This window comes from Canis aureus, chromosome 2 (assembly GCF_053574225.1).
Source record: "Canis aureus isolate CA01 chromosome 2, VMU_Caureus_v.1.0, whole genome shotgun sequence".
Taxonomy (NCBI): domain Eukaryota; kingdom Metazoa; phylum Chordata; class Mammalia; order Carnivora; family Canidae; genus Canis; species Canis aureus.
The window spans coordinates 31,510,580-31,538,568 of NC_135612.1; the positions used below are offsets into that span (position 1 = coordinate 31,510,580).

The 27,989-nt window shown below is 36.0% G+C and overlaps 1 protein-coding gene across 8 annotated transcripts in view; it reads left to right on the top strand.

The window, feature by feature from the left end:
* The window catches only part of ANKRD31 (ankyrin repeat domain 31), a 117,150-nt gene that overhangs the window by 71,114 nt on the left and 18,047 nt on the right, over window positions 1-27,989 (top strand). For 7 of the 8 annotated variants that reach the window (XR_013362725.1, XM_077867967.1, XM_077867975.1 and 4 more), the window contains 5 exons: window positions 4,468-4,630; window positions 6,311-6,426; window positions 16,326-16,413; window positions 21,593-21,689; window positions 24,839-25,835. Coding sequence is in view for 7 of the 8 variants with exons in the window: in XM_077867967.1 (XP_077724093.1) it covers window positions 4,468-4,630; window positions 6,311-6,426; window positions 16,326-16,413; window positions 21,593-21,689; window positions 24,839-25,835 (1,461 nt within the window). In the remaining variant the exon portion in view is untranslated. The remainder of the gene's footprint in view (window positions 1-4,467; window positions 4,631-6,310; window positions 6,427-16,325; window positions 16,414-21,592; window positions 21,690-24,838; window positions 25,836-27,989) is intronic. The other variant, XM_077867999.1, reaches the window with a different exon arrangement.

The following is a 27,989-nucleotide window of genomic DNA, read 5'->3' on the forward strand; positions in this document are numbered from 1 at the left end:
ATTGTGTTTTTGATTTATATTTTGCTGATGGTGAATGATGCGGAACATTTTCTTTTTTTTATTATAAATTTTTTTTTATTGGTGTTTGGAACATTTTCTCATGTGCTTGTTGGCCATGTGTGTCTTCTTTGGTGAAATTTCTGTTCATGTCTTTTGCCCATTTCATGATTGGATTGTTTGTTTCTTTGCTGTTGAGTTTAATAAGTTTTTCATAGGTTTTGAATACTAGCCCTTTATCTGATATGTTGTTTGCAAATATCTTCTCCCATTCTTTAGGTTGTCTTTAGTTTTGTTGACTGTTTCTTTTGCTGTGCAGAAGCTTTTTATCTTGATTAAGCCCCAATAGTTCATTTTTGCTTTTGTTTCCCTTGCCTTCATGGATGTATCTTGCAAGACATTGCTGTGGTCAAGGTCAAAAAGGCTGTTTCCTGTGTTCTCCTCTAGGATTTTGATGGATTCTTATATCACATTTAGATCTTTCATCCATTTGAGTTTATCTTCATGTCTGGTGTAAGAGAATGATCTAGTTTCATTCTTCTGCACACGGCGGTCCAATATTCCCAGCACCATTTATTGAAGAGACTGTCCTTTTTCCAGTGGATAGTCTTTCCTGCTTTGTCAAATATTAGTTGGTCATAGAGTTGAGGGCCCATTTCTGGGTTCTCTATTCTGTCCCATTGATCAATGTGTCTGTTTTTATGCCAGTACCACACTGTCTTGATGATCACAGCTTTGTAGTACAACCTGAAATCCAGCATTGTGATGCCCCCGGCTCTGGTTTTCTTTTTCAGTATTACCCTGGCTATGAATAGAAGGGAAGGGAGAAGAAATGGGTAGGAAATATCAGAAAGGGAGACAGAACATAAAAACTCCTAACTCTGGGAAACGAACTAGGGGTGGTGGAAGGGGAGGAGGGCGGGGAGTGGGGGTGAATGGGTGACGGGCACTGAGGGGGGCACTTGACGGGATGAGCACTGGGTGTTATTCTGTATGTTGGCAAATTGAACACCAATAAAAAATAAATTTATTATTTTAAAAAAAAGTATTCCCTTGGCTATTCGGGGTCTTTTCTGATTCCATACAAATCTTAAGATTATTTGTTCCAAGACTCTGAAGAAAGTCATGGTATTTTGATAGGGATTGCATTAAATGTGTAAATTGCCCTTGGTAACATTGACATTTTCACAATATTACTTCTTCCAATCCATGAGCATGGAATATTTTTAAAAATATTTTATTTATTCATGAGAGACACACAGAGAGAGAGGCAGAGACACAGGCAGAAGGAGAAGCAGGCTCCATGCAGGGAGCCCAATGCGGGACTCAATCCTGGGGTCCAGGATCATGCCCTGGGCTGCAAGCGGCGCTAAACCGCTGTGCCACCGGGGCTGCCCGAGCATGGAATATTTTTCCATCACTTTGTTTCTTCCTCAATTTCTTTCAGAAGTGTTCTGTAGTTTTTAGGGTATAGATCCTTTACCTCTTTGGTTAGGTTTATTCCTAGGTATCTTATGCTTTTGGGTGAAATTGTCAATGGGATTTGCTCCTTCATTTCTCTTTCTTCAGTCTCATTGTTAGTGTATAGAAATGCCTCTGATTTCTGGGCATTGATTTTGCCGAATTGCTGTATGAGTTCTAGCAATCTTGGAGTGGCGTCTTTTGGGTTTTCTATGTACACTATCATGTCATCTGCGAAGAGGGAGAGTTTGACTTCTTTTTTGCCAATTGAATGCCTTCTATTTCCTTTTGTTGTCTGACTGCTAGGGCTAGGACTTCCAGTACTATGTTGAATAGCAGTGGTGAGAGTGGACATCCCTGTCTTGTTCCTGATCTTAGGGGAAAGGCTCCCAGTGTTTCCCCATTGAGAATGATATTTGCTGTGGGCTTTTCATAGATGGCTTTTAAGATGTTGAGGAATGTTCCCTCTATCCCTACACTCTGAAGAGTTTTGATCAGGCATGGATGCTGTATTTTGTCAAATACTTTCTCTGCATCTATTGAGAGGATCGTATGGTTCTTGTTTTTTCTCTTGTTGATGTGATCTCTCATGTTGATTGCTTCTCATGCTGAACCAACCTTGCATCCCGGGGATAAATCCCAGTTGGTCATGGTGAATAATCTTCTTAATGTACTGTTGGATCCTATTGGCTAGTTTCTTGTTGAGAATTTTTGCATCTGAGTTCATCAGGGATATTGATCTATAATTCTCCTTTTTGGTGGGGTCTTTGGTTTTGAAATGGAAATATATGGATTTTTTTTTATAATGATGGAATGTTTCTGAGTCATGGTTATAGTAGTGATTACTCCAGTAAAGCTGATTTAAAAAAAAAAAAAAAAGGCAAGGGGCCTACTTCTTGGTCACCTAATTTTTGTCATGTTTTTTGTTCCTTAGGTCTACCCCATCATGTTACCTGGAACTCTCTCTCAACTATAGCTTTCGCCTTGCCTGCTAAATGCCTTTTTGTGCTGTTGCTATTCTCTTACACTTTTGCCTACGCATGAGCCTTACGGCAACAGCTGTTCAGGGTCCTATTCCATCTGAGCTGAGCTCTCTGTGTCTTCCAAACTAATATATTAAATGAGTCCATGTTAACACATTAAAGGTCAAAGCCTTCCGATAGGAAGGCCTCATCTTAACACACAAAATAGTCATTATTAATATGGTGTAATTTTTAAGTCCAGAAAAACTTCCTTTGTTAAAGAACAACAACAAAAAAACTACCTTTCTCCCTCCCAAATATATAGTAATGGAAAGAGAATATAAGGAATCTGTATTTTTAAATAATTCCACAGGTGACTTTACTGATAACTCAGGCTTAGAAACTCCTGGATTAATGAGGTACTGCTCACCCCCTCTTTTTATTTTTTAAAGATTTTTATTTATTCATGAGAGACCAGAGAGAGAGAGAGAGAGGCAGAGACACAGGCAGAGGGAGAAGCAGGCTCCATGCAGGGAGCCTGATGTGGGACTTAATCCCGGGTCTCCAGGATCACACCCTGGGCTGAAGGCGGCACCAAACTGCTGAGCCACCCCTGCTGCCCACTCACTCCCTATTTTAAAAAACAAAACAAAATACTTTTACTCAGACTTCACTAAGTTTTTATCAAAAATCTTTCTAGGAGACTTTCTTCATATGCTATTTATTATCCACTGTCCCTCATTACTTAAGTTGGTCTTTTTACTCCTCTAGAGAAAAAGGGGGCTTAGGGGACTTTCATTAAGAATCCATTAGGGGTGGTGGAAGGGGAGGTGGGCGGGGGGTGGGGGTGACTGGGTGGCGGGCACTGAGGTGGGCACTTGACGGGATGAGCACTGGGTGTTATTCTGTATGTTGACAAATTGAACACCAATAAAAATAAATTTATTAAAAAAAGAATCCATTATGAATATGGTATTTGACAGAGGCTCACATTTAGGTCTTATAGGTGATAAAAATGAGGTTCAAATGGTAAATAACTTGCTCAAGGACATAGCTAGTAGGTATCAGGAATGAGTTTTGTATGCTTGATTTTAAAACAAACATATTTTCTCTTAAGCTAATTTCTCTTGTGCGAACTCTGGGCTGATGGGATAAATGAGGGGCTATCCTTATCATCTTCATTGGCCCATTTACTCCTAAATTTCTCTGTTTCTCCATACCTGGACATAAGGAGAAAAGATAAGCCACTAACACAGAGCATAGCTCTATTTTAAACAAAATCCTGACCATGTTTTTCTACTCCGGTTTTTCAGTGATTTGAGTCCCTTACTTGACTCACACAGATGGAATCATTGGCTGTTTTTCACTAGTTGACTTATACCATAGCTAATTAGTAACATCTTTAACTTTGATAATTTACAAACTCCCAATATATAACAGCTTTGAGTTATTCAGAGAAACCTTATTTATGTTAGAAACCATCCCCCACCCAATGTTACAACTTCTTTGACCTCAGTTTCCTCTTCTGTAAGATGATCAGGTTGGAGTAGATTATTTCTAAATTTCCTTTTACCTTTAAGATTCTGTGCATATAATTCACTTATTTAGGACACATAACAAATCTATTCAGATACTATTAGAAGGGTCATTGGATTTAGAAGCTAGCTCATTAAACTTCTTGAACAAGTAACATACCTAAAATATAGTGATGCAGGTTGGAGGAAAGGACAAAGGGCTCTGTTAAAGAGATAGAGTCAGTCTTGTATATCATTCTACCTGTGTGTGCTTCTTAACTGCAATGAAGGCAGCATCTCTGGTATTTTCATGTCATTGTTTGGTTCTTCTTGAGGACAGGACAGGCCAAATCATTAAATTATTTTATAGCTTTCATATCAAATTTAATAAAAAATTTTCTTGGCTAGCATTTGAAACTTCTTTTGATAACTTTTAATACTTTGATAACTTTTAATAGTGGTGTATTATAATGAAAGCAGAAATTATTGATCTTAGGTGTCTGTAGGGATAACTTTGGAAAAATACCTTGTAGGCAGCTGAGATTCTACTACCACATGGAGCAAACCCAAATCAAAAGAATCAAAAACAGAAAACTGCTTTGGATGAAGCAGATAATGAGAAAATGAAAGAGCTACTGATATCTTTTGGTGCAATTGAGACTGATAATAGAAATGAAAGTAATGCTACAGTCACTGGTATGTATGTCAGTATTGCTTGCTATCTTATACAAGTGTATACATACCTCTGCTTAGAAAAATAAATCTTCAGATTTGTAGTGTAAATTGTTTCATAACTGGGGTAAATGTTTTGTGTGCTTACTAAACTCTTGAAAAGCATTATTTACTTTTGGAACTTAGCATTTCCAAACATGGTTTAATTTATATACCATATGATCCTATTGGATTGGAATTACATGTTGAAATGGAGCCCATATTATTCATTAAACAATTATTAATCTTTACCATTGAGTCTGTGATAGAGATTTAACTGAAACCACACAGATTGGCTTACTGTTAGTAAGGCCAGAAAATGTTGATATTATATGAAAGTCTTTGCAATTAAGATACCGTTACTTCAAAATTTATAGTGGTGTATGTGACAGTTGGACCGATGCCAACTTTTCAATAATCTAACGTTTTGATGCTAGAATATGAATTTGTTAATAAGCAAATATACTTATATGTGTATGTGTAAATAGAGTATAAAAATATTTCAAGGTAATTTATAGCAGGGCAAAATTTTATGAACCATTTTTTAAAAATAGTTTGCATTTAAATAATATAGTGAACTATCTATAAGAAATAAGCATGTTGTGAACACTAATATAGAAAACACATTTGTTAAGCACCTGCCAAGCAAACTAGGTACTTGCCCATGGGGAACTTCAAGTCTTGTGGGAAGGTCAACCAGAAAACAGTTAAACACAATTTATTAAGTGTTGAGGAGAGTGAGTTGTTCTTCCTTTTCTGTTCTTTTCTGCATGAGCCTTGACTCATAAGAGAAACCCGGGAACATACCTGCTCCTTCTCCCTATGAGGTGGAATAATTGGGGAAAGAATCCCCATTACACAGTTTTCCCCTAGCCTACCACTATCCTTACCAGTTGTTTTTCAAGAGAAGAATTATGTTACTGATATTATTGGTCAGAGCTAAAGATAATCACTGTCTCATATATTACTAGTGAGTTAGAGCACATATAGGTCAAAGTCAAGACTGATAAAAGGTTCCTCTTTTCATTGTGTGCTACTATATAGTAAGTTTATAGGGTCAGGGCCTTTCTTAGAGCCCCAGCCATGTCTTTCTCCCTCTCCACAGCCATATTTGGAATTATTGGGCACTCTGTTGTGAAGTGCTATATATCTATTCCCACCTGTCTGTTGTTTCTTGTGTATACATTTCCTTGGTCAGATACCCTAAAGGGATGAGGGATGTAGGGTACAATACTTATATGAAGAAAGGGAACCCAGAATGAGAAAAGGATGAGAGACAATGAATTGTAGGCATAATGATTAAGAGCATGGATTTTGGAATCAGATCTGGTTTCAATACTGCTATGTGACTTGAAGGAAACTTCCCAAATCCCCCTAAGCTTCATTCTCCTCTTCTGTAAAATGGATAGAATAAACTACCTATCTTACAGGGCTTATATGAAGATTAAATAAGATTAAATAAGGAAAAGAGTTTGACATTCAATATGTGATAAGTTTTTGGTAAATGTTAGCTGTAATCAGTCAGTTGATAGTAATAATAATGAGATGCTGAACATTAAGATATTATAGTAATTGCAGACTTAATTTATTCCTTCTATTCTTGTCACCATTAAAATTGGTAAGATGAAGCTACATTATTGTATTTTCTAATTTTAATTCTTAAAGTCAAAATTCCTGCTGTCCAACCAAAAAGGCATAAGTGGTGTTTTTGTGATGACTGCAACACTGTTGATCCACCTTCTCTTTCACAAAGAGAAAAAAGAAGAGAAAGCTATCCTGTGGTGAGTGAAGTTGAAATCCTTCCATTTTTCGCTTTACATAGTATCATTCTATGGGCCAGCTAGCCATTGGTTATTGCTGATACTCTTTCCATTTTAAGGACACACAGGTTGAAAATATTTTTTGTAACAAGAAAATAATATAGTTAATGAGCCAAGAAAATATGTCATGTAATTGACTCACTTATCTGCATTGAATACAGAATTATGAATTAGCTGCTATTCTTTAAAACTAAGTTATGTTCTTTCTTTTTCACCTTCTCTCCGTCAGCATTTATTTTTTTTAATAAATTAATTTTGTATTGGTGTTCAATTTACCAAGATACAGAATAACACCCAGTGCTCATCCCATCAAGTGCCCCCCTCAGTGACCGTCACCGATTCACCCCCACCCCCCGCCCTCCTCCCCTTCTACCACCCCTAGTTCATTTCCCAGAGTTAGGAGTCTTTATCTTCTATCTCCCATTCTGATATTTCCCACACACTTCTTCTCCCTTCCCTTATATTCCCTTTCGCTCTTATTTATATTCCACAAATGAATGAGAACATACACTGTTTTTCCTTCTCCAATTGACTTACTTCACTCAGCATAATACCCTCCAGTTCCATCCATGTTGAAGCAAATGGTGGGTATTTGTCGTTTCTCATGGCTGAGTAATATTCCATTGTATACAGAAACCACATCTTCTTTATCCATTCATCTTTTGATGGACACCAAGGCTCCTTCCACAGTTTGGCTATTGTGGACATTGCTGCTAGAAACATAGGGGTGCAGGTGTCCTGGCATATCATTGTATCTGAATCTTTGGGTAAATCCCCAACAGTGCAATTGCTGGGTCGTAGGGCAGGTCTATTTTTAACTCTATGAGGAACCTCCACACAGTTTTCCAGAGTGGCTGCACCAGGTCACATTCCCACCAACAGTGTAAGAGGGTTCCCTTTTCTCCGCATCCTCTCCAACATTTGTGGTTTCCTGCCTTGTTAATGTTCCCCATTCTCACTGGTGTGAGGTGGTATCTCATTGTGGTTTTGATTTGTATTTCCCTGATGGCAAGTGATGCAGAGCATTTTCTCATGTGCATGTTGGCCATGTCTATGTCTTCCTCTGTGAGATTTCATGTCTTTTGCCCATTTCATGATTGGATTGTTTGTTTCTTTGGTGTTGAGTTTAATGAGTTCTTTATAGATCTTGGAAACTAGCCCTTTATCTGATACATCATTTGCAAATATCTTCTCCCATTCTGTAGGTTGTCTTTGAGTTTTGTTGACGGTATCCTTTGCTGTGCAAAAGCTTCTTATCTTGATGAAGTCCCAATAGTTCATTTTTGCTTTTGTTTCTTTTGCCTTTGTGGATGTATCTTGCAAGAAGTTACTGTGGCCAAGTTCAAAAAGGGTGTTGCCTGTGTTCTCCTCTAGGATTTTGATGGAATCTTGTCTCACATTTAGATTTTTCATCCATTTTGAGTTTATCTTTGTGTATGGTGCAAGAGAGTGGTCTAGTTTCATTCTTCTGCATGTGGATGTCCAATTTTCCCAGCACCATTTATTGAAGAGACTGTCTTTCTTCCAATGGATAGTCTTTCCTCCTTTATCGACTATTAGTTGACCATAAAGTTGAGGGTCCACTTCTGGATTCTCTATTCTGTTCCATTGATCTATGTGTCTGTTTTTGTGCCAGTACCACACTGTCTTGATGACCACAGCTTTGTAGTACAACCTGAAATCTGGCATTGTGATGCCCCCAGATATAGTTTTCTTTTTTACAATTCCCTTGGCTATTCGGGGTCTTTTCTGATTCCACACAAATCTTAAAATAATTTTTTCTAACTCTCTGAAGAAAGTCTATGGTGTTTTGATAGAGATTGCATTAAAAGTGTAAATTGCCCTGGGTAACACTGACATTTTCACAATATTAATTCTGCCAATCCATGAGCATGGGATATTTTTCCATCTCTTTGTGTCTTCCTCAATTTCTTTCAGAAGTGTTCTATAGTTTTTAGGGTATAGATCCTTTACCTCTTTGATTAGGTTTATTCCTAGGTATCTTATGCTTTTGGGTGCAATTGTCAATGGGATTGACTCCTTAATTTCTCTTTCTTCAGTCTCATTGTTAGTGTATAGAAATGCCATTGATTTCTGGGCATTGATTTTGTATCCTGCCACGCTCCCAAATTGCTGTATGAGTTCTAGCAATCTTGGGGTGTAGGCTTTTGGGTTTTTTACGTAGAGTATCATGTCATCGGCGAAGAGGGAGAGTTTGACTTCTTCTTTGCCAATTTGGATGCCTTTAATGTCTTTTTGTTGTCTGATTGCTGAGGCTAGGACTTGAAAAACTATGTTGAATAGCAGTGGTGAGAGTGGACATCCCTGTCTTGTTCCTGATCTTAGGGGAAAGGCTCCCAGTGCTTCCCCATAGAGAATATTTGCTGTGGGCTTTTCGTAGGTGGCTTTTAAGATGTTGAGGAATGTTCCTTCTATCCCTACACTCTGAAGAGTTTTGATCAGGAATGGATGCTGTATTTTGTCAAATGCTTTCTCTGCATCTAATGAGAGGATCATATGGTTCTTGGTTTTTCTCTTGCTGATATGATGAATTCACATTGATTGTTTTACGAGTGTTGAACCAGCCTTGTGTCCCGGGGATAAATCCTACTTGGTCATCGTGAATAATTTTCTTAATGTACTGTTGTATCCTATTGGCTAGTATCTTGTTGAGAATTTTTGCATCCTTGTTCATCAGGGATATTGGTCTGTAATTCTCCTTTTTGGTGGGGTCTTTCTCTGGTTTTGGAATTAAGGTGATGCTGGCCTCATAGAATGAATTTGGAAGTACTCCATCTCTTTCTATCTTTCCAAACAGCTTAAGTAGAATAGGTATGATTTCTTCTTTAAACATTTGATAGAATTCCCCTGGGAAGCCATCTGGCCCTGGACTCTTGTACCTTGGGAGGTTTTTGATGACTGCTTCAATTTCCTCCCTGGTTATTGGCCTGTTCAGGTTTTCTATTTCTTCCTGTTCCAGTTTTGGTAGTTTGTGGCTTTCCAGGAATGCGTCCATTTCTTCTAGATTGCCTAATTTATTGGCGTATAGCTGTTCATAATATGTTTTTAAAATAGTTTGTATTTCCTTGGTGTTGGTAGTGATCTCTCCTTTCTCCTTCATGATTTTATTAATTTGAGTCTTCTCTCTCTTCTTTTTAATAAGGCTGGCTAATGGTTTATCTATCTTATTAATTCTTTCAAAGAACCAACTCCTGGTTTTTTTTTTTTTTTTTTTTTTTTACTCCTGGTTTTGTTGATCTGTTCCACAGTTCTTCTAGTCTCGATTTCGTTGAGTTCTGCTTGAATCTTAATTAACTCTTCTTCTGCTGGGTGTAGGATCTATCTGCCGTTCTTTCTCTAGCTCCTTCATGTGTAAGGTTAGGTTTTGTATTTGAGTTCTTTCCAGTTTTTGAATGGATGCTTGTATTGCGATGTATTTCCCCCTCAGGACTGCTTTTGCTGCATCCCAAAGATTTTGAACAGTTTTATCTTCATTCTCATTAGTTTCCATGAGTCTTTTTAATTCTTCCTTAATTTCCTGGTTGACCCTTTCATCTTTTAACGGGATGGTCCTTAACCTCCACGTGTTTGAGGTCCTTCCAAACTTCTTGTTGTGATTTAGTTCTAATTTCAAGGCATTATGGTCCGAGAATATGCAGGGGACGATCCCAATCTTTTGGTATCGGTTCATACCCGATTTGTGACTCAGTATGTGGTCTCTTCTGGAGAAAGTTCCATGTGCACTTGAGAAGAATGTGTATTCAGTTGAGTTTGGATGTAAAGTTCTGTAGATATCTGTGAAATCCATCTGGTTCAATGTATCATTTAAAGCTCTCGTTTCTTTGGAGATGTTGTTTTTAGAAGACCTGTCGAGGGTAGAAAGAGCTAGATTGAAGTCACCAAGTATAAGTGTATTATTATCTAAGTATGTCTTAACTTTGGTTATTAATTGATTGATATGTTTGGCAGCTCCCGCATTCAGGGCATATATATTGAGGATTGTTAAGTCCTCTTGTTGGATAGATCTTTTAAGTATGATATAGTGTCCCTCTTCATCTCTCACTACAGTCTTCGGGGTAAATTTTAGTTTATCTGATATAAGGATGGCTACCCCTGCTTTCTTTTGAGGACCATTTGAATGGTAAATGGTTCTCCAACCTTTTATTTTCAGGTTGTAGGTATCCTTCTGTCTAAAATGAGTCTCTTGTAGACAGCAAATAGATGGGTCCTGCTTTCTTATCCAGTCTGAAACCCTGCGCCTTTTGATGGGGTCATTAAGCCCGTTCACGTTCAGAGTTACTATTGACAGATATGAGTTTAGTGTCATCATGATATCTGTTCAGTCCTTGTTTTTGTGGATTGTTCCTCTGAACTTCTTCTTAAAGGGGAATTTTAAGAGTCCCCCTTAAATTTTCTTGCAGAGTTGGTTTGGAGGTCACATATTCTTTTAGTTGCCTGTCTTGGAAGCTCTTTATCTCTCCTTCAATTTTGAATGAGAGCCTTGCTGGATAAAGTATTCTTGGTTGCATGTTCTTCTCATTGAGGACCCTGAATATATCCTGCCAGCCCTTTCTGGCCTGCCAGGTCTCTGTGGAGAGGTCTGCTGTTACCCTAATATTCCTCCCCATAAAAGTCAGGGATTTCTTGTCTCTTGCTGCTTTAAGGATCTTCTCTTTATCTTTGGAATTTGCAAGCTTCACTATTAAATGTCGAGGTGTTGAACGGTTTTTATTGATTTTAGGGGTGGATCTCTCTATTGGTTATGGTCTTTAGTTACTTCTTCTCCCATGGAGCCTGCCACTATCATATTGTATCTTCACCCACCCACTCCCCCAAAGAAGTTCTAGGATGCATAGTAGGTAGAAAAAACCCTGGAACCCAGGCAGAAAAGAGGAAAGCAACTGGGGTTACCCAACCTGGAATCTCACATGGTTTATAGTGATTGTGGTTGCTGCATGTGAAACTCCTCATATAATAGTGATTTTTTACAAAAATAACATAGTAATTGCTCAATAAAAAATGTCAGTTAAGATGTGTATGTGTAACTTGTGAAAAACATAAAGCTTACTAGAAACTAACTTCTTAAGAAAGTAGCATCCCCAATTAAATATTATTTTGAATAAGACTGTTGAGGGGCCTCTGGGTGGCTCTTTGGTTGAGCATCTGCCTTTGGCTCAGGTCGTTATCCTGGGGTCCTGGGATTGAGTCCTGCATCAGGCTCCCTGCACGGAGCCTGCTTCTCCCTCTGTCTGTGTCTTTGCCTCTGTCTGGGTCTCTCATAAATAAATAAATAAATAAAATCTTAAAAAAAAAACACCAAAAACACTATGTTGTTTAGACTTTTCTTATATGCTTTCTGTTAATCACTGTCAAGAAGACATGTCATTCATTGAATCTAAACTATTAATCAACAAAATATTTCATTTTAAGTGGTATTCAAACTAAATTGCATTTGCCTCAGCACTTCAAAAATGTTTTACATTTTTTCCTGGTATCTGTTGTGAAGGACAGAAAGTCAGCCATCAATCTAATTGTCATATCCTTGTAGATACTCTGTCTTTTAATTTTAGGGCTTTTATGTACTCCAGTTTCACTAAGTTGTATCTAAATGTGGAGCATTTTTATTAATTATACTCAGACCTAGAAATGCTCCTTTAATCTGAAGGCACATTTCTCATTTGTATTTCAGGAACTCTCTCTGTCCTTATACCTTTGACAGTTGCCCCTCCTCCATTCAGTATTTTTCTGTTTTGGAACCTCTATTCAGATGTCTGTTAGACCGGTTTCTATGTCTTTTAGTATCTTCTTCATATTTTCCATCTCTACCTCTCCACGCTATGTTCTTTTTTTTTTTTTTTAAAGATTTTATTCACTTTTTCATGAGAGACACAGAGGGAAAGGCAGAGCAATGCAGAGACGTAGGTAGAGGAAGAAGCAGGCTCCCTCTGGGGAGCCTGATGTGGGACTCGATCCCAGTACACCAGGATCACAACCTGAGCCAAAGGTGGATGTTCAGCCACTGAGCCACCCAGGCGTCCCATCCATACTACATTCCGTGGAATATCCTTTGCCCTCTCTCCCAATTCATTATTTAACTCCTCAAATATTTCTAATCTATTTAACCCATACATTGAGCCTTTAATTTAAATGACTGTATTTTTTATTTCTAAAAATTCTGTTTGCTTTTCAAATTTTTGTTTTAAAGAAAGAATAAAATAACAAAAAGATTTTTCTGCTCTTATAATATTGATAGTATTTTTAAAAATCCAAACATTTTTAAAAGGAATTTTAAAGTCTCTTCCTGATTCTTTTTCATGATAACATGATTCTTTATGTGGTTTTTAATTTTTTATTGTAATCTCATTTAAGTGAAGACTGATAACTGTGGGAATTTTGGTGTGCTTAGGCTTTGTGCTGAACATTTGCCTCTGCTGGGGCCCTAGAATTTCATCAGTTTCACACAGGTTTTTATGCTAATTTCTCAGTTTGGATTCCTGGACCACACAAATTATATAAATGTAGTTCTTACATACATTTGTGATATAGGTTTGAGTCTCTTATTTTCTACCCAAAGCCTTGGATGGTGGCAAGTAGAGTTTTTCTAACCTTTATTTGACCTAAAGGTCACTACCTTTATTCCTGTTGTTCTTTGTGTGCATTAAAAACCTAGCCCCAATACCATATTTGTTCCAAATTCCCATTGGGCCACCAATAGCTCCAATAGCATTTATGACATCAGGGAGTTTTTCATTCATTTTCCATTTTTGTGTGTGTATATTTAAAGTTGGAGCACCTGGGTGGTTCAGTTGATTAAGCATCTGCCTTTGGCTCAGGTCATGATCCCAGGGTCCTGAGATTGAGTTCTACATCTGGCTCCCTGCTCAACGGGAAGTCTGCTTTTCCTTCTGCCCCTCCCCCACTCGTTCTCTCTCTCTCTCTCTCTCTCTCATACAATCTTTTTTTTTTTTAAGTTTATTGTGTTTTGTCTACTATTTTCATGTGTTTGAAGTGGGCAGAGGTTGTTCTATATTAGCTCAGCCCACCATATTGACCGTAAGTATCTTTAAGGTATATTTTCAGATAAAGATGAGAACATCTTGGAAAAACTACTGTTGTTATTGACTATATGAGCGTTTGCTTCAGTAGTAATGTATATCATTTCACATGCCAAGCTTTGGAAAAAGTGTGGAGATACAGGAATCTATAGAAAACGGACTTTGGGTAAAGGGATGAGTAAAATGGGTGAGGGGAGTGAGAGGTATATTTCCAGTTATGAAATGATTAAGTCACAGGAATAAAAGATAAGTGTAAGTAATACAGTCAGTGATATTATAATAGTGGTGTTTGGTGGCAAGATAGTAGCTATACTTGTGGTGAACATAAGATAACATATAAACTCATCAAATTAGTGTTGTACATCTAAAGTTAATGTAATATGTGTCAACTACAATTAAAAAAGAAAAAAATCAACTTTAGAAAAGGAGGAAAACTCAAGAAATACAAAGTCTTTAAAGTCATTAACAGTTACTCTTTTATAAATGTAAACTTCTTTTGAATGTTGGAAACTTCAAATCATACTGGAGAGAAGGGTAACTTTATGGCCAGATGCAAACTATGGTAGTTTGCTGCTGCTTTGTAACACCTTCAGATCACAGCATATTGGCAGCCTCCTTCTCTATACCTGTGTACATGGAGTAATAATGCTAATAGTTGGCATTCACTGAGTACTTATTATATGATAAACTGTCCTCTAAGTCCTTATGTTAACTCATTTAGTCCTCATAATAACCCTTCTGGGAGCATTCTGTGATTTTCATTATCTTCCTTATTACAGTTGAGAAAGCTAAAGTAAAAACAGTTAAGTAACCTAATCCAAAATTACATTTCTGTTAAGTAGCAATACCATAATTAAAGCAATGCCAGGCAGTCTGGCTACAGAGCTTGTGCTTCTAACCACTGCTATATTGTACAAAATTGTAAGAGAGATGTCAGGGGCAAAGGATCCTGCCATAGTAAAGATAAGAAATTTGGAATAAAATTATAGTGAGTCCTTCTGTAAGCATATATAAACTGTCTAAAGCTACTTGTTCCAAAGATATATTCTAGGTTAGGTTTTTTGGTGCTGTTTTTTAAAAATATAAACAAGCAAAATAAGGACTAAGAAGGGGGATCTTGGAGGGAAGGTTATGCTGCCCCTTCATGGTAGAAGGTAAAGCTTGTGTGGAATTTAAGGTTAATGCCCATGGTACCAAGACTGAATGCATCCACAATAAGAGCAAAGCAAAATGGACAATCAGCACCAAAAAACGTTTTCTTTATTCTGACCTTTGGGTAGTGACTTGGCCAGGGCTCAGGTTCAGACCTTTAGTTTGCTTTTATAGCTATTCAGTGTAAAAAAGAGATAAACTTTATTTTGATTGTTTGTTTTGCATAGACATATTTTATAGTTCTGCTCTGATGCATTTCATAAATGACACATTGATATAGCTTTTCCACATAGTTGGATGGTTTTATTATGTGCATTTTTCATGTCCCTTGTAGGTGCCAAAGTAAAAATTCAGGGCAATGTACTTTAGAAGGCTTTGAGGACCAACACATTTTTTAAATGAACGTGTATTGAGAATGTATTAAAGAATAGATGATATGAGTCAGTCTATCAGTTTTCATTTACTGAGCACCAGCTATATATCCCATGGTGTGGAAATCATTCACAAATACAAAAGTTATGCTCCTGCCTATAAGATTTTTTTATTTTGATGGAGAAATACAATGTGTAAGACATTATATATATATATTATATATAATTTATATATATATATAAATGCTATATTATAAACTCCTGAAATTCTTAAGTAATGCTGAGAGAGGAGAAATGAATATGAACTAGATTAGTTAGAAGTTTCATAGGAAATGGGTTTTATATGATAATAAGCAGTACTTATTGAGCTCTTACTTTGTGCTGGCACTGTCCTAAGCACTTTAGATGTGTTACTCTATTCAGGTAAGAAGAGAACAAGTAATATGCTGTAGCCACCCAGCTAGGAAGATGTAAAGCCAGAATTCACACCCAAGCAGTCTAGTTCCAGAATCCATTCCATGATTACATCTCTCAAAACAAAGAGATGGATGGATCTGGGCAAAGTAAATTGAAGACATCCCAGGCAGGATAGTCAGTACCAACAAGGGCAGAGAGAGGTGAACTTAAATCCCATTTGTAAATTTTTAAGAGAGTAGTGTTTTGTATTTTTAAGATTATGTGTGAGATTTTAATAGTGTGCAGTGATGGTCATAAAACCTTAAAGTGAACTTATTGCATATATATGATCTTTAAATATTATGTACTGAGTTGTTCTTTTTTTCACCTACAGCTATGATTATAACAGAAGTCAGTGAGAAATTCTGGTTTTTGAAAAAGATTTTATTTATTTATGAGAGAGAGAGAGACCACAGAGGGAGAGTGAAAGGGAAAAGCAGACTTCCTGCTGAGCAGAGGGCCTGACTCACAGCTTGATCCCAGGACCCTGGGATCAGTACCTGAGCAGGAGGCAGAAGCTTAACCAACTGAGCCACCCAGGCACCCCAAGAAATTATGGTTCTTTATATGGTTGCTACTCTTGTATTCTATTTACCAGGAGTTGATCTGCAACATAAATCAAAATATTTAAGTTTACTTGTTCCCCCAAATGCATAACATATATACAGTTAAGTTTAAACAAACCATGAATACATTTTGAACATAAAGTGAAATGAGCATTTTAGCAAGACTTTCTTTGGCACTTTTACTGTACATTTGACAATTGCATATCAGAGAGAAATATCTACCTTCTTATAATAAAGTTTTTAATATTTTTATCTGATAGCATCAGGCCATCAGTGCCATTCTACAAAATATAGAAGAAAAACAAGGAAATTTACTAGAATTTGAAATAAGAACCCCTGAAGATGCAGGTAAATATGGACCCATACTCAAGTTTGATTATTTCATACATCCAAGGTCATTGCTCCCTTAGCTTCTTAAGGTATATCTTATATCAAAGCTTACTTAACAGTGGCTGAAAAGTAACCTTTTTTTTTTATGTGATAAGAAAGTACCAGGAATGAGCATCAGAAGTCATTTATGCAAACCAGTGGTTAGTGTAATTGTTAATCAAGATATTTCGAGACTTAGGTACAACATGCATGAGTAATATGAGAGACACTCAGAACCACGGTCAGAGATAAGCTACTCTGCTGATAAGTTTAGATGAAGATGTGGAAGAAAAGCATAAGATAGTGACTAGAGATGAGATTATGTTACTACTTAGCTCCTCAGTTTCACCCAGCTATCGTAACCCTTAAAAAGAGATCAGAAAAGGAATAGACCGTTGTGACTCAAGTAAGGCAAATCCTCATGCCTTTCAGATGAGCAGATAGACCCAGTAAATGTCTTAGTGGATAGCTGTCTTCCTGTTTAAAAAAAACACTAGTGGTTCAAAATGGTAAACTTGACTTTGATCCCTGACCTAATAATCTGAATTTCTCAAAATGTCAGTGAGTATTTGCAAATCTTTGGTAGGTCACAGTTGTGTTTTCTTGAGTTATGATTTACAGATAGAAATTAGCTCCTGAAAGATGCAGATCTGAATGTTAAAGTAGTTAGCTAAAAAATAACTTGAAGAATGTCATCAGTCTTTCATGTAACAGGATACAACTATTAATTCATCTCTTGTCCTAGCTCATACTGTATATAGTCTTTAAAAAATTATTTCCTTTTAAATTATACCCATTCTACCTTTCATCTTGGCCTAACACATGGTACATGTTATGTTTTGAGGAAAATAATACAAAATAATTTATACTATAAAGCAAATGTGAATAATTCATATATTTTATTTAGTATTTACAATATCTTATACACCTAAGGTGAATTTCCAATTTTATAATTTTTTTATTAAAAGGGTATATATAAACGTACTTCAAAATATAATAAAGAAGAAAAATGTGCTAAAATTACATCCTGTCTCACCACAATATTTTGTTGTATACGTTTCCTTTATTTTTTTCTAAAAATTTAATTACATAGTTATACCTCAATAAAATTATTAAAAACATAGTTTGGATCATGCTAAACTTGCCAATTTTACATTTTTCCCCATACCCATTATTCTTAGTGGTTTGCATAGTATCCTATTCTATAAATGTTCCAGAAATTCACTTTTCCCTTTTTGTTGAACATTTACATTTTTCTAATTTTTTGCTAATCTTTAGCATATACCTTTCTGAATTTAGGATTATCTTCTTTGGAAGGATTACCAGAATTGGAACTACTGGGTCAAAAATTTATAAACATATTAAAATCTGATAATTTGTATTGGTAAATTGTTTTATAAGGTATTAGATACAAATTTACACTTTCACCAACACACATTAGTGTTTATTTCCTTTATACTGCTAATAGCATCAGTATTTTCATTTAATTTTAGTAGTGTAATAAGAAAAATGCCTCATATATTCACCTGCCTTTTTGATTATTAGTGGTATTTTTTCTCTAGTTTTATTTCCTGCTTTTGTGAAGTTGTTCCTGTTTGTCTATTAATAAATTGGAGCCATTTTATATAATCAAGCTATTGACCCCTTTCCTGCCATAATTGCTGCAAATGTTTTTCAGCTTAACTGTCTTTTTATGTGCAATGTGTTAATTTATGCTTAAGTATATATATTTTCAAATTCTGTATAGTAAAATATCAGCCTTTTTCCTTTTAATGCTTTTAAGATGATAAATTTTTCTCCCCTCCCCATCCCTATGCTTTGCAATTTAATTTTATAACCAATACAATGACTAGCAGGATCCCTTTATTTTCGTCTCACTGCCTCTTTAAGGGAGGATAGAAAGGTAAGGCAATGGGACTCTTGAGTTCTTGTTTAGTAACTAAATACTGACTGGTTTTTTTAAAGATTTTATTTATTTATTCATGAGAGACACAAAAAGAGAGAAGCCGAGACACAGGCAGAGGGAGAAGCAGGCTCCCCACATGGAGCCTGATGTGGGACTCCATCCTGAACTGGGATCACGCCCTGAGCCAAAGGCAGACGCCCAACCACTGAACCACCCAGGTGTCCCAATACTGACTGTTATTGACTTCATCAATCTTTGGCAAATGTCTAAAACTTAGTCTCTTCAGAGCAGTTTTCTGAGGCTGTTCTGAGACTTCTACCTGGCTCCTATAGTGTAGCAGGGCAGCGTACATTTTCCTTTCCCTGGCTCCTCTCAGTCTCTCTCTCGCTCTTTTTTTTATTTTTTAATTTTATTTTTTAATTTTTTTTAGGTAATCCACCCTAAACAGGCTCTTTCTTTCAGGGAAAAGCCATCATAGTCAGGATCACAGAGCGGCCTCCACACCAAGTCCTCAGAATCCTGGCACTTTGGACCTGTGATTAGAAGGGAGGATAGTTAATTTTGAGTACAGGAGCAACTTTCCCTTTCCCCAACTGTCCGAATGTCTTGCTGGCTCTGCAGGGTCTCAATCTCTAGATGTTCAAGAAGGAAGTTGATGTGAGTCCATTGTCACCAAAAAAAGTTATTACTCTCTTCAGAGGCTGCTCCCATTGGGCTTGAGATAAAGGAAAGAAATCTCGCCTTCCACCTTGGCTCCTCAGAATGAGATTCCCATCCATTTGAGCAATAGCTCTCCGAAGTATTTTTACAAATTCACCACCCTGTATTCTGATCCTTTCATATCTTTGATCTGGCTGAGGGATCTAAGAATAATGAATCCCACTGTGTACATTTCTCTTTGAGTCTTTGTTATAGATGTCTTGCATTCACTTTGATATCAGATATCTTTAGTGCCTCAAATAAACTGACCATAAGAATGTTTAGTTTGAACATTTCATACATTATTTTTTCCTAAGCATTTTAACTCTGTTATTCATTTGAAATCTCTTTTCCACATGTGGTACAAAACAAGGATAGAATAGTCTCCCACCCCCCATATTACTACTCTGCCTCTTATTTGTTGAGTAATTTCTGTCATCCTCGTTGTTTTTCTAATGCCTTATAATCATATATTAAAATCTTACACATATTGGGGCAATTTCTAGGTTCCAAGATACCACTGATTAATGTATCTGATATGTATATAGTATCAATTTACATTTATAGAAAAATATAGAATCTTCTTCATTACTATGCTAATGTTATTTCTACCTCTGATTTAAAATTCAGTTAGAAAAACCCAATGTGACAGGGTACATTGATACTATAAACATCTTTTATTAAATGTCAAATATGCCAAACAGATTTATATCTAAATTCTTAATGATCAAGTTTCCCCCCTTTGTTGGCACATGCATCATATACAATTAATCTTTAGTCATAGTACTAATAAGACAGAAACTACTCTGGGAACACTGACTCTATACTGACCAAATCATTTATATCATTTGTCTAATTTGCAAAGGGAGGTTCTGGAACAAATTCCTACTCTGAACTTCAGTCATTTCCCACCACTGATTTTCTAGTTAAATTATCTAGAAATTATCTAGTAAATTATCTAGAAAAATATGCATTGGTCTAAAATCTAGTTAAATTATCTAGAAAAATATGCATTGGCCTAAAATTATTAGGAAAAAACTTAAGAAACAAAGCCAAAAGCGAAATAACAAATAGCTTAACAGAAATAAAATATATTAAATGTATTCATTTAAGCATTTCCATTTACTACCTGAGAATTGGATTCTGATGTAATTGACATTTATGTGTAAATCTTGTGGATTTATGATCGGTGAAGGAAGTCATTATGCCTTTACTTAGGAAGAAGAGGAAGAGAGTAGGAAAATTTTAAGTAATTATTGTAAAAGTAATTTTATATAGATCTTTAAGTAACCTGAGATATCATACAGCCCTATATAAGTGTTAAGTGTAAAGGACAAGAACTGATAACATGCTTTTTATTTCTAACTACATATATAGTTACATATGGCAAACACATCTAGAATATTACACTTAGGGCAGCCCGGGTGGCTCAGTGGTATAGCGCTGCCTTCTGCCTAGGGTGTCATCCTGGAGACCCGGGATCGAGTCCTGCATCTGGCTCACTGCATGTAGCCTGCTTCTTCTCCCTCTGCCTGTGTCTCTGCCTCTTTCTCTCTGTGTCTCTCATGAATAAATAAATTTTAAAAAAGAATAATACACTTAACAAATACATCTAATATAGTTTAATTAATAATTAACTATTAATTTTATTTTAATTATTTTTTATTAAAATTAAATTATTAAATTTATGAATTAATAAAAATTTAATAATGAATATAGCATACATACATATATAGTTACATCTATTATAAATATGCATTGAATAATCCATTAGATAAATATACTAAAAACTTTTACACACACCAACAAATACACTGCTACCAAAGTATAAACAGTAGTCTCTTGTGAAATGAAAAAGAGTAGTAAGTAACAGAAGGTGAGAGTAGGATACTTTTTTTTTTACTTTTCTTCTATGTAAACATTCATATTGTTTGAAATGTTTATACAGTGTGTGCCCTTTGTATTTTAAAAAGTAAATAATTTTAACAAAATATTTATTTTCCTATTTATCTTCCTTTCCTAACCTCATTTCACAGATGAGGAAGGTGACTATAAAGGTCATATGACTTGTCCAGGTTCACAGAGCTAAGTGGAGTAGCAGGATTAGAACTCAGGCTAACCTGCTCTATTGAGAGTACTTCCATAGGGTGGCATAATTCAGTGAGTTTTGATTTATATATCTGGACCACTAATAGGGAACAGGGTAAGGAAATAATGGCATTTTATTTTATTTTTAAATTATTTTTTTAGGGATCCCTGGGTGGCACAGCGGTTTAGCGCCTGCCTTTGGCCCAGGGCGCGATCCTGGAGACCCAGGATCGAGTCCCACGTCAGGCTCCCGGTGCATGGAGCCTGCTTCTCCCTCTGCCTGTGTCTCTGCCTCTCTCTCTCTCTGTGTGTGTGACTATCATAAATAAATACAAATTTTAAAAAAATAAATTATTTTTTTAATAATGGCTTTTTAAAATTAATAGGCTGAGTTTTGTGTGATCAAACTTAACATTTGATGTCTTTCTTCTATCATTAACTGACTTTTTATTACCATGTTTCCAGAACAATGCATTGAAAAGATGTTAGAGATAAAAGAGATTATGGATTATGTGCTTGCCAAACAGAAGGCAGAAAGGGATGATCTGGCTAAAAAATACAGGTGAGTGAAAAAATAGAAATGCTTTAGAGTTTTCATAATATTTCCCTTCTTAGTTATAATAGTGAGAATCTAGAATTTCTTAAGAGTGTGAATGTTGCATAGGACCAAAGAATGACTTTATGAGGTCATCTAATCTATTACCTCCATGGGGAATTGTACTTTCCAGAAAGATATTTTTATATTTTATTACTTGAAATATTCAGAAAAAGACGGATCTTAAAAAGTTGTCTACAGCAAAGAATTTTGTCAAAGTGTCTCTGGTCATGAATCTCCAAAATAAATTTCTTTCCATGGTGAACTTAAATTTTTTACAGTACAAAGTTTTCCTTTTGCTATCACAAATGTTGTCTTTCTAAGCATTATAACCATGTATATTATTTAGTTTTGTGTATTTCTAAACCCTCAAAGTTTTTAAGAGATTTCATCCTGATTATATATTGGTTATATACCTCTTTTTGTCCTTTTCTTGAGAAAAATGTTATATTTTTTTTCTTATGTGGGCATTATTTTTATTAGTTTTTTTATAGATTTAACTATATATGCTGTTTTTTCTCATAATGAGAACTTTAAGATTTACTCTCTTAGCAACTTTCAAATATACAATACAGTATCATTAACTATAGTCACCATGCTGTACATTATATCCTCATGACTTATCTATTTTATTACTGGATATTTGTACCTTTTGACTCCCTTTATCCATTTCATCCACCCTCCACCTTCCACCTCTGGCAACTACCAATCTGCTCTCTATATCTATGAGTTCAGTTTTTTGAAGTTTTTTAGATTTCACATATAAGTGAGACCATACAGTATTTGTTTTTCTCTGTCTGACTTATTTTCACCTAATATAATACTCTCAAGGTCTGTGCATGCTGTCAAAACTGGCAGGATTTCTTTCTTTTTCATGGCTGAATAATATTCTTCTGTGTGTGTGCACTTGTGCACATAAACCACATTTTCTTTTTTTTAATTTATCTTTTATTGGTGTTCAATTTGTCAACATATAGAATAACACCCAGTGCTCATCCTGTCAAGTGCCCACATCAGTGCCCATCACCCAGTCACCCCCACCCCCTGCCCACCTCCCCTTCCACCACCCCTAGTTCATTTCCCAGAGTTAGGAGTCTTTCATGTTCTGTCTCCCTTTCTGATATTTCCCACTCATTTTTTCTCCTTTCCCCTTTATTCCCTTTCACTATTTTTTATATTCCCCAAATGAATGAGACCATATAATGTTTGTCCTTCTCCGATTGACTTATTTCACTCACCATAATACCCTCCAGTTCCATCCACATCGAAGCAAATGATGGGTATTTGTCATTTCTAATGGCTGAGTAATATTCCATTGTATACATAAACCACATCTTCTTTATCCATTCATCTTTCGATGGACACCGAGGCTCCTTCCACAGTTTGGCTATTTAAACCACATTTCTATATTCATCCTTTGATGGACATTTAGGTTGTTTTTATGTCTCAGCTATTGTTAATAATGCTGCAGTGAGTATGGGGTTGCAGATATCTTTTTGACCTTATTCTTTATTCACATGTGATCTTTCTAGTTTCTTTTATATTCTTATGAGCACTTGACATCTATTGTACATTTAGTTTTTTTCCTGAATTTATTTAAAAATCAGTTTTCTATTTTCATTTATAAGTCTTCTGTGTTCATTTTGCTTTTTCTCTCCATTGAATAAGTATTACAAATTCATTTCTATTTCCTGTTTTCCTGTCAGTATAATGCAAGTGAGCTTATAGGACCTACAGGTGGGTAACTGACTGCAGGATATATTCTAAGAGACTTTGGAGAAGGCTAGCTTCAATTTTCCTTTATGTCCTATGATTAACAATATACCGTGGATTTTGGAAAGTTACTGATCAGTTGGGTTTGCAGGTGTGTAAATCTATTCATATTGCTATAAGACTTAAAATCATGTAATCTAAAATGAACTTTTATTTTTCTGTCTGAACTCTGTTTTAAATGCGATATTACTATTTTTTTCTCCTTTTATGCTACTAGTTGTTTATCTAATTTCTTCTTGCTGTTTCTTCCATTTTCTTCTGCTACTCACTTTAACATCTGTTTTGCTTGGAGTTCAGTACCAACAACTCTAAACTATGATAGAGAGACAGATATCTATACTACTGCTGTCCCATAAAGCAGCTGCCTGAGGATGACCCTTGAGGGTCCCTGAGATGATTTCAAGGGGTGTGTGAAGTCAAAACTATTTTTATAAGAAAACTAAGATATTATTTGCCTTTTTGCCTCACATTCTAATGAGTGTGTAATGGAATTTTCCAGAGGCCACATGAAGTGTGATATCATTATTCTAATAGCTAATGGAAAGCATGCTTGAATGTTCTTGTTTTAAAAATTTCTGTTTTATTTTCTAAAACAGTAAATATTGATAGATATATCCATATGAACAAAAGCCCTTTGGGTTCCTCAGTAATTTTTAAGGGTATTAAAAAAAGTCCTAAAACCAAAAAGTTTGAGAACTACTAGAAACAAAGAGTTTAGTGTCCTGAAGTTCACTGTAGAATAACCGAAAGAAAAAGGTATGTAGATTAGCCATTTTCTCTCAAATGCAAGCCCCTTATAGTCACACAGGTTAATGCCTATCTGGGTAGTCCCTCTGGACCTGAAAGTGATTCAGTACAGATTCAAAGCATAATTACAGTAATTACTTGATGGACTGACATTGCTCAGGTCTAGCTCAGGTATAATTACTCACAAAATAGTCTCACTCCTTCAGCTCTAAGGGAACTTAAATGGAACTTATTCCCAAATGTTACTTCCTGACACACCTTTCCACTATGAACAGGTAAGCAACCTCCAAGTTTAAAGAATAGTATTCCTCCTTGATCATCAGTTGCTACTTAACATCCCAAATTTTGTTTCTTTTTCAGAGTTGACTCACAACTGGTAAATAATATAAATGTGGAAAACCACACCATCACCTCCATAAAAAGGCAGTCTACTCGTAACCTTAAGAGTCATTTTCCTCTCAGAAGAAATTCATTGCAAAAATAGACCCTTGTGTACTTTGGGCTGATTAAATTAAGACAAGTATCTTTAAAATATAAATGACTACTAAAAATTTTTTCTCCGGTTTTCATATTGTTTTCTCTGTTTCTTTCTGTAGGGTGTCCATAGAATCATTTAAGCAAGGAGTCCTGAGAGAACAGCTGGCTAACTTGGCCACAAGACAGAAGAGCCTTTTAGTTGTGGCAAAAAAACAGAAAAAAATTACCGAGAAAATCCAAAACTATAAAAACATTACATCTTTGTCTGGTCCTAGTTTGAGGAAGCCACCGTCCAGCTCAGAAATCTCTAGTGAAAAGGACAGCCAAGACCTTATCAGTCTGGAAAATTCATTGCAGCCCCAGTCAGGTTCACTTTCTCTTGTCAGCCTTACTTGTGGAAGCATGCAGGAAACACCATTGTCTCCAGAAACTTGGAATAGCAGCCCAAATACCAACACTTGTGTAAATTCAGAAACAGTGAGAAGGGAATTTTCTGGAAATGAGCTGATTTCTAAGCAAAATGTCACTGATGGTACCTTCGATGGGTCACCAAAATCCAGATGTGCAGATGGCACTAAGATTAAATTACCCTCCCAACCTGTTGCTCTTACTGCTCAGAGGGAGTATTCACAGAGAGGAAATGATCTCACAGAGCCTCCAGCCCCAGAGCGCGAGCCCTGTAATCATCCTTCTGCAGTAACTAACACATTAAACATTGCAGCGACTACAAGCATACTTGCTAGAAATGATGCCCATCCATCAGCTGTTGTTTGTGATCAGGCTCCTACCAGTTGTGATCCAAAAAGAGGAAAGAGGAAAATAGCTTCCCAGCAGCCAAGTAGGGGGACATTGGAATCTCTGACACATCAAGGGACTGATGTCTTAGGCAGTAATACTGGGCATCAGACAAAATCTTATCCTAAAAAACCAGCTTTTACTGTTCGACGTGCTAATGACAGCCACAGCTCCTCCCCCTCTGAGCGTGGCCGTCAACATATTATTAAAAAGCCTGTAAACTCCAGCACAGTTCCTAGAAAGAAATGTATGCAGATAAAGGATCTGATATTACTCGGAAGAATTAATCCAGGAAAAAACATTCTAGAATTCAAAACACAGGTATCCTATTTTTTTCTCTAAAATCATGTAATTTTATAAATAAGTTAATAAATGTTACTGTCACTAAGTGTAGGCATTTAGCTCAGATTCAGGAAATAGGGTTTGACTGGGCTTCTTGAATGAGGAGACATACCATTGTGTTCTCAGTGAGTGAAATCATGCTTTTAGGATGGTTCTATATGTTTTGGTCCCAAGCACCTGTGGGATCCAACTCTGGATCAGCTATAATAAAATTTTAACATAACTTTTCATATTTCTGCTATTTCTTAACAGCTTTATTGAGGTATTATTAACACACACTACACGTATTTATATTATGCAATTTGACAGATTTTGACCTATAAGTTTACATCTGTGAAACCATGACCACAGACAAGGTCATGAACATATCCATCACCTCCAGAAGTCTCTTTTTGCCCTTTTGTATACCTGCTTCCTATCCCCTTCTTCCCATGTTGAGCCTATAGACAATTACTGTTCTGCCCTCTGTCCCTATACTTTAGTTTGCACTTCAGAGAATTCTATAAAAGTAGAATTACACCATATGTGTTCATTTTTGTCTGGCTTCTTTCTCTGAACATAATTGAGAGTCATTGTCATTAGAGCATGTATCAGTAGTTAATTCCTTTTTTTTATTGTTCTGTAGTATGTAGAACAAACTACAGTTTGTCATTTCATCTGTGACAGACATTTACATTGATTCCAGTTGTTGACTATCACATATAAAGCTCCTGTGAATATTGGTATACAAATTTTGGCTCACACAGGCTTTTGCTTTTCTTGGGTGAATACCTAGGAGTGGAGTGGCTGGATTATATATGATATGTATATATTTGACTTTTTAAGAAACTGCCAAGTTGTTTGTAACATTTTACATTCCACCAGCTGTGTATGAGTATTCTAGTTCCTCCACATTCTTACTTAATGTAACACCTAGTATGATCAATCTGTTAATTTTAGCTATATACTAACATGTAATGTAGATGTATGGATGTCATATGTATATATGTATAGTAGTTTATCCTTGTGGTTTTAATTTGCATTTCAAAATGTTTAGCATCTTTTCATGTGCTATTTGCCAGCCATACTTATTCTTTGGTGAAACTTATTTTCAAATATTTGTCCAAGTTTTTAATTGGTTGCTTGTTTTCTTGTTTTGGTATTTGTTTTGATATATTTTGGATATAAGCCCTCTATCAAACATATACTTAGCAAATATTTTCTCTTAGTCTATGGCTTGTCTTTTCATTCTCTCAAAATTGTCTTATAAAGAACAGAAGTTTGGGGCTCCTGGGTGGTTCAGTTGGTTAGTCATCTGCCTTCAGTTCAGGTCATGATCTCAGGGTCCTGGGATTGCGTACTGCATTGGGCTCTCTGCTCAGTGGGGAGTTTGCTTCTCCCTCTCACTCTCCCTCTGTGCTCACGAGCTCTCTCTCAAATAAATAAATAAAATCTTAAAAATCTTAAAAAATAAAAAACACAAGTTTAATATTTTGATATAGTCCAACTTAGCAACTTGCTCTTTCACTGATTATGTTCTTAGAACCATATCTAAGAATTCTTTGTCTAACCCAAGGACACAAAGATTTTCTCTTAGAATTTAGGCCTATGATCCATTAATTTTTGTATGTGGTACAAAGTAGCATATTTTTTGAATTTGGATATTCAGTTCTTCTGACAACATATGTTGAAAAAAATACCCTTTATTGAATTGTCTTTGCATCTTTGTAGAAAATCCTTTGTTTCATATATGTGCCTATTTCTGGACTTCTATAATATATCTTATGCCTGTCTTACCATGAATACCATCTTGATTGTGTAGCTCTATAATAAGTGTTACAATCAGGTAGTGTTGAGGCACCAGGGTGGCTCAGTAGGTTAAGTGGCTGACGCTTGGTTTCAGATCAGGTCATGATCTCAGGGTTGTGAAATCAAGCCCCATGTCAGGCTCCATGCTCAGCATACAGTCAGCTTTTTTAATGCTTCGTTTCCTTTGTTGGTTTGTTAGCTATAATTCATTTTACTTCAGTTGTGGTGTTAGAGTTTATGGAACATATTTTTAACTTCTCCCAGTACCTGTGATATTTTATCACTTCATGTATACTCTAAGAACCACAAGCTAGTATGCTTCCCTTTCTCTACTCCTGACCTTTG